Source organism: Hyperoodon ampullatus, assembly GCF_949752795.1.
Source record: "Hyperoodon ampullatus genome assembly, chromosome: 3".
In the NCBI taxonomy this organism is placed as follows: Eukaryota; Metazoa; Chordata; class Mammalia; order Artiodactyla; family Ziphiidae; genus Hyperoodon; species Hyperoodon ampullatus.
This window is the reverse complement of record NC_136916.1, coordinates 47973793-47981686: the sequence shown is the minus strand read 5'-3', so window position 1 is coordinate 47981686 and position 7894 is coordinate 47973793. Positions and strand designations below refer to the sequence as shown.

The window sequence follows — 7894 nt, the reverse complement described above, 5'->3', positions numbered from 1 at the left end:
TGCCCTGGCAACAGACATGAGACAAGGTTCTAGAACACCCTGATAGCAGGTGCCTCTGAGAGCAGGCGCTGATCTCCAATTCAAGCCAGAAAAAAGATGGCTGGCCAACAGGCCCAGGTGGCGAGGAGGCCATGCAAAGAGGAGGGACAGAGGAAGTCAGGTGAGGGTGCTGGCTTAGTGAGAAGAGAGAGAATTCTAAGGAGAAAACGAGAATGTTCTTGACAACTACGAAGAGGTGGTGAGCTGTGGTTCCAACAGCCCTGGAAATAGAAACCAGAAACATCTTCTGCCCACATATGCAGAGAGACTGGGCATGTCACCAAACTGAACTCTGACCCATAAAAAGGGATGGTGGGTTTCCAGCTCAACATGTAAAGAGTCTGGATGCCACCACTCCGCACCCTCACCAAAAAAAAAAAAAAAGAAAGCTTAAACTGAAAAGAAGTTGGCCACTTCATGGGGCCACCATGGGGCTTCACTGAGACCGTGAACATGGAAGCACTTTTTCAAATGCAGTACAATAAAGAAGTAGAAGGCATCAAAACCGTATTTCTGTGGGTTTCTTTTTTCATCCAATCTCTTGAAGATTATAAAAACAGCAATAGTTCGGTCTCTGAAAGCAGGTGGATTCACCACCCAGAGGCTCTAGAGCAGATTCCAAGCGTGGCGGAAGAACCTTGAGGACAGAGGAAGCCACCTCTAAGCCCGCTCAGGGTTCACTGGGAGAAAACCATGAGGCACTGGCCTTATCCCTCTTCTGGCAGGGCTGCTAAGCTGGGAGGCCAAGGAACTACAGTCACACAGCTGGATTTCTGAAAGGCACCATCAGGTTTCTCCTGGGATCTTTGGTTCCACAGACATTTCCGAGACCACCCCCAGTGGAGGGCCTGTGCTGGGCCCTAAGACAGACAAGAGATGAAGGCAATGGGAAGGCAGGAACAAGCCACGCTGCCTCCAGGGTGGGGTTCGAGAGGTGCTGGCAAGCTGGTTACCAAGAGGGTGGGTGGCCCGGAGAAGACATGACATCAAGGAGGAGGCACGTGGACCCTCCTGGCTTAAAACACATATTTATGTTTACTGTAATGGAGGTAAATCTCACTGGGCTAAAATCAAGGTGTCAACAGGGCTGCATTCCTTCCTGGAGGCTTTAAGGAAACATCCCTTCCCTTGGCTTTTCCAGTGAGAGGCTGCCTGCATTTCTTAGCTCTCGGCCCCTTCATCTTCAAAGCCAGCAGGGTAGCATCTTCTGACTTTGTTCCCATTATCACACCTCCTTCTCTGTTTCCTACTCTTTCCCTTAGAAGGACCCTGTGATATCACTGGGCCCACCTGGATAATCCAGGAGAATCTCCATCTCAAGGTCCTTAATTCAGTCACAGTCCATTCTCCATGTAAGGTGACACATTCACAGGTTCCAGAATTAGGATGTGGACATCTTTTGGTGGGGAGGGGTGGGTGGGCATTATTCTGCCTACCACATAAGTGGACAGGAAAAGTCAAGCCCCAGAAAAGAAAAAAAAATTAATATTCAGAGAAAAGCAGGGATGAGAGGAGTTTTTTTGTTCGTTTGTTTTTTCAGCTTCCCCAGTTCTGCTTTCCTGACCTGCTGCCTCCCGCGCCCTTGGATTCCCTGAGACACCACTCATCTGCTCTGTCAACTGCCGCAGAAGATTCTTCACTATGCTCTTGCCCCAAAACATGCAACCAGTAGGTGGTGGACGTGGGATTTACACCCATGTCTCTCTCACCCTAGGGCCTGTGCCCTGAACCACAGGAGCCCCACGAGCCCAGGAAGTACAGTGAACTGTGGGAGCGTTACGGAGCCGAGCAGACCAGCAGACTGGAGCGATGTGGGTCAAGCCTAACAAATCAAGTTCAATAGGGAGAATTGAAGGCCCTGAAGAAACCAACTATTTGACGATAGGATGGGTGAGGCACAGAAGCAAACCTTGTTGTTTAAAGAAAAAAAAAAAGACTTGGGGATCATAGTTGAGAGCAAGATCATTGTGAGATGACTGTCAAAGACCACCATGACCTCTGAAAATTACATATCCAGATTCAGGAGGGCAGGGCAGCTAACCATACCGGAGACACCCCTGAAATCAAGAACAACTCCCCTCACTATTTCAGAAGTGTCTCTTTTCATCCAAGCACACAGCCTCGGGGGAATATGCAGGGAGTCCTGAGGACAAACAGGCCACAAGTCCAGCAGTGGTCCTATAGCCAAATGAACCCGGCTGAGGGGTCTCATCCGATCCCCCTCCCTGGTGATTTAGGAAGCTCCCTCTGCTTGGGGCTGATCAGCAAGAACCTAGTTTAAGAAAAGCGTGGCCAGGATGATTTCAGGACCAAGAAGCTAAGAGAAGGCACCGGGTACAGGAGGCGGGGAAGAGGGCTAAAAACAGGATAAACTGTCATCACATGTAAATACCAGAAGGGCTGTCATGTGAAAAGGGGATTAAACTTGCTCTGTGTGGCTCCAAAGGTTAGAACAAGGAACAATGAGTAGATGTGCCAGGGACAAAGATTCCAATTTAATCTTTGGGAGGAAAAGTTTTCTAACAGAGATGCCTGAAGGTAAACAGAACTGTTTCAGGAGACGCAAATTCAGTGGAGGAATGTAAACAGGGTAGGGCTGCCTGTTCACAGATGGGTTTGAGAGGGGATTCCAGCGTCAGCCCCTCAATAAGGGCAGGTTCTTCCAAATCTGAGTCAATGATTCCATCTCCTATTTACTCAGTAACAATCATCCATTTACATATCAGAGAAAACATCGAGATAATCACCCCAGAGACAGGAAGCACAGAGGTGAGTACAGTAAGTCCCCTACATACAAACCTTCAAGTTTCGAACTTTCAAAGATGCGAACGTGCCTTCCATCGACGGCGGGGGTGAGTGAAATTGCAGCTTGCCCTCCATCTCCTACTGCTGAGGATCCTTCAGCTCTACCATCTCCCACCTCCTCTCCCTCCTCCAGTCAGTAACTCTTCTAGCCTGTTCACTTGATGCCAGCCCCTGTATGCCAGCTGTTGTACTGTACTTTTCAAGGTACTGTACTGTAAGATTAAAAATGTTTTCTTTATTTTTTGTGTTTGCTTGTTTTTTATGTATTATTTGTGTGAAAAGTATTATAAACCTACTACAGTACAGTACTATATAGCCGATTGTGATAGTTGGCTACCTAGGCTAACTTTGTTGGACTTAGGAACAAATTGGACATACGAATGTGCTCTCTGAACAGAACTCATTCACATGTCAGGGACCTACTGTACAGCCAGGCACAGTCTTTAAGAGGGAAGAGGATAACAGAACAACCAAAGAATAAAGTTTTCTCCAGATCTTATTCTGGGTTTTCATGTGTACAGAAAAGACTTGAGAAGAAGTCTGTTGACTGGGTGAAGCCACTCCTGCCTGCAGCCAGGGCGAGGTGCTCTGGCCCACCCACTGCCACCCACTGCCTGAGGGACCCCAGCCTAGACCAGAAGCGAATGACAGTTACTCCAGGCACAGCCCTGACACGAGGCTCATCCCAACACAAAGTCCAAACCATCATCGGCTGGTTGCCCTCCCAGCAGAGGAAGGAAGTCAACCCAAGCCTACCCCAAAGGAAACCCGGGATGTCACATTAAAAGCTGTGAACACTTTTGGACAATGGATAGAGAAAAAAGAAAACGTGAACCTTGGTGGAATTTTCCAAGAAGCACTTGAAACTCATGGTTTACAATATCTATCCTTTCAATACTAGGAAAGAGGTGGAACAGCAGCTGAAGGCTCTCAGGGAAGTATTGCAAGATATTGAGAAACTCGGTAAAGAATCTGAGCCAAAGCCCAATGTAATTATCCGTATCAAAGAAGAGAGTGAAGAAAACCCGTGAAAGCTGAAGAGCATATGGCAAAAACATCAGAACAGATAAACTGTAAGCTCCCTGAGGGCAAGGACAAGCAGATCTGGTTTGGGCTGCCCAGTGCTAGCACAGTGGGTGAAATCCAAGAATGCATGAATGAACTCTGAGCCAGCAGTGAGCAAGTCCTTGAGAGGATGAAGACAGCCTCCAGATAGCCCAGGATGACTCTTGATACTGGCAGAAGATAGGATCAAATTCTCAAGAAGCCTCAGAAACTAGCTCTTGTTAGAAAGATCTTTGTGTCTATGGATGGAGCCCCTGCTTGTGGCACTCTTCTGTAATATTTTGATATTAAGAAAAACATTGCCGGCTGATTCTCACGGGCCCGGCCGTCGGCCTCAGCTCTGCCCTAGATTGGTAGCTTATGTTGATCTTGATGAAAGAGCCACTGATGCTCTCAGGGAATTTAATGAAGAAGGAGCTCTGTCTGTACTACAGCAGTTCAAGGAAAGTGACTTATCACATGTTCAGAACAAAAGTGCATTTTTATGTGGAGTTATGAAGACCTACAGGCAAAGGGGGAAACAGGGGAGCAAGGTGCAAGAGTCTACAAAGGGACCCAATGAAGCAAAGATCAAGGTCTTGCTTGAGAGGACTGGTTATACCCTGGATGTAACCACAGGACAGAGGAAGTATGGTGGTCCTCCACCAGACAGTGTGTACTCTGGCATGCAACCTGGAATTGGAACAGAAGTCTTTGTAGGTAAAATACCAAGAGATTTATATGAGGATGAGTTGGTGCCCCTTTTTGAAAAGGCTGGTCCCATTTGGGATCTACGTCTTATGATGGATCCACTGTCTGGTCAGAACAGAGGGTATGCATTTATCACCTTCTGTGGAAAGGAAGCTGCACAGGAAGCTGTTAAACTGTGTGACAGCTGTGAAATTCGCCCTGGTAAACACCTTGGAGTGTGCATTTCTGTGGCAAACAACAGGCTTTTTGTTGGATCAATTCCGAAGAATAAGACTAAAGAAAACATTCTGGAAGAATTCAGTAAAGTCACAGGTTTAACAGAGGGTTTGGTGGACGTTATTCTCTATCATCAACCCGATGACAAAAAGAAGAATTGGGGGTTCTGCTTCCTTGAGTATGAGGATCACAAGTCAGCAGCACAAGCCAGACGCCGGCTGATGAGTGGAGAAGTAAAAGTATGGGGAAATGTAGTTACAGTTGAATGGGCTGACCCTGTGGAAGAACCAGATCCAGAAGTCATGGCTAAGGTGAAAGTTTTATTTGTGAGAAACTTGGCTACTACAGTGACAGAAGAAATATTGGAAAAGCCGTTTTCTGAATTCGGAAAACTTGAAAGAGTGAAGAAGTTGAAAGATTATGCGTTTGTTCATTTCGAAGACAGAGGAGCAGCTGTTAAGGCCATGGATGAAATGAATGGCAAAGAAATAGAAGGGGAAGAAATTGAAATAGTCCTAGCCAAGCCACCAGACAAGAAAAGGAAAGAGCGCCAAGCTGCTAGACAGGCCTCCAGAAGCACTGCGTATGAAGATTATTACTATCACCCTCCTCCTCGTATGCCACCTCCAATTAGAGGTCGGGGTCGTGGTGGGGGGAGAGGTGGATATGGCTACCCTCCAGATTACTATGGCTATGAAGATTACTATGGTTATGATTATCACGACTATTGTGGAGGCTATGAAGATCCCTACTACGGCTATGATGATGGCTATGCAGTAAGAGGAAGAGGAGGAGGAAGGGGAGAGTGCGGTGCTCCACCACCGCCAAGGGGGCGGGGAGCACCACCTCCAAGAGGTAGAGCTGGCTATTCACAAAGGGGGGCACCTTTGGGACCACCAAGAGGCTCTAGGGGTGGCAGAGGGGGTCCTGCACAACAGCAGGGAGGCCATGGTTCCCATGGATCTCGGGGCAACCGTGGGGGCAATGTAGGAGGCAAGAGAAAGGCAGATGGGTACAACCAACCTGATTCCAAGCGCCGTCAGACCAACAACCAACAGAACTGGGGTTCCCAGCCCATCGCTCAACAGCCGCTTCAGCAAGGTGGTGACTATTCTGGTAACTGTGGTTACAATAATGACAACCAGGAATTTTATCAGGATACTTATGGGCAACAGTGGAAATAGACAAGTGAGGGCTTGAAAATGATACTGGCAAGATACGATTGGCTCTAGATCTACATCCTTCAAAAAAAAAAATTGGCTTATCTGTTTCATCTTTAAGTAGCAATTTGCTGCCATTTGTATTGGGCTGAAGAAATCACTATTGTGTATATACTCAAGTCTTTTTATTTTTTCCTCTTTTCATAAATGCTCTTGGACATTATTGGGCTTGCAGAGTTCCCTTATTCTGGGAGTTACAATGCTTTTATCCTTTCAGGCTTCATTTTAGCTTCAAAACAAGCTGAGCACACTGTTAAATCATGATTTTGCAGAACCTTTGATTTTGGACAGCTTCATTTTTTGGATTTGGGATAGATTACCTAGCAGTATGGAGTATGCTGTAAATAAAAATACAAGCTAGTGCTTTGTCTTAGTGGTTTTAAGAAATTAAAGCAAACAAATTTAAGTTTTCTTGTATTGAAAATAACCTATGATTGTACGTTTTGCATTCCTAGAAGTAGGTCAACTGTGTTTTTAAATTGTTATAACTTTACACCTTTTTGAAATCTGCCCTACAAAAATTTGTTTGGCTTAAACGTCAAAGCCGTGACAATTTGTTCTTTGATGTGATTGTATTTCCAATTTCTTGTTCATGTAAGATTTCAATAAAACTCAAAAATCTATTCAAAACAACAACAAAAAAAGAAAAACATTGCCAATAGCACCATCCAATATGGTATAAATCTGATAAATTTTAGTGAACTTCAAAAGCTTCTTTAATGTGGTCTTTGTGTTCTCTAAGCTGTTAGTTTACTTTCAGACTCTTGTATTAAAATACAAAAGCCACCAATATGTTATCTTGTCATTTTTAAGTAAATCTGATCCTCTCCCCTAAGAAAAGACACAAACATGATAAACTTCACTCTCTTACTAAAAAAAGGACTGCATTTTGTCTTTTTAGCAAAAAAGAAACTAAAGCCACACAAGTGCATCCTATTTAATACAAGAACTGAAGAGCACCCACATACACCAGGATAAAATTAGGGAGCAGAGGCTTAATACTTGGAAAAAGCAGTTTTGCTAGATTCTATTTACAGTTTCTCTAGTAGTTAACAAGACTTTTTACAGGTTTTTAACAAATAATACAGCAACAGATATATTTAGATTGGATTTTTTTCCTCTCCTTCTACTGTTATATTACTGAGCCTCCTCATATTCATTCCCCCACCTGCCCCAACCTTCTCACATTCACAAATGTTGGCACCATGGGACTTCCCTGGTGGCGCAGTGGTTAAGAATTTGCCTCCCAAGGCAGGGGACACGGGTTTGAGCCCTGGTCCAGGAAGATCCCACATGCCGCGGAGCAACTAGGCCCATGGGCCACAACTACTGAGCCTGTGCTCTAGAGCCCAGAAGCCACAACTACTGAGCCCACATGCCACAACTCCTGAACCTGCGCTCTAGAGCCCACTAGCCACAACTACTGAGCCCACGTGCTGCAACTACTGAAGCCCGTGTGCCTAGAGCCCATGCTCCACAACAAGAGAAGCCACTGCAACGAGAAGCCCACGCACGGCAATGAAGAGTAGCCCCCGCTCGCCGCAACTAGAGAAAGCCCGCACGCAGCATCGAAGACCCAACGCAGCCAAAAATTCATTAATTCATTAATTTTTTTTTTTTTTTTTTTTTGTGGTACGCGGGCCTCTCACTGTTGTGGCCTCTCCCGTTGCGGAGCACAGGCTCCGGACGCGCAGGCTCAGCGGCCATGGCTCACAGACCCAGCCTCTCCGCAGCATGTGGGATCTTCCCGGACCGGGGCACGAACCCGTGTCCCCTGCATCGGCAGGCGGACTCTCAACCACTGCGCCACCAGGGAAGCCCTAATTTTTTTTTTTTTTTTTAAAGTTGGCACCATGCAC

The 7894-nt window shown here is 46.0% G+C and overlaps 1 protein-coding gene across 1 annotated transcript; it reads left to right on the top strand.

Moving 5' to 3' along the window:
• Positions 1 to 4403: 4403 nt before the first annotated feature.
• LOC307050296 (heterogeneous nuclear ribonucleoprotein R-like) lies at positions 4404 to 5999 on the top strand (the record flags this gene model as incomplete). Its single annotated transcript, XM_079700241.1, has 2 exons — positions 4404 to 4598; positions 4776 to 5999. The coding sequence occupies 2 exons, from the start codon at positions 4404 to 4406 to the stop codon at positions 5997 to 5999; spliced, it is 1419 nt and encodes a 472-aa protein (XP_079556367.1).
• Between the last annotated feature and the right edge of the window lie 1895 nt (positions 6000 to 7894).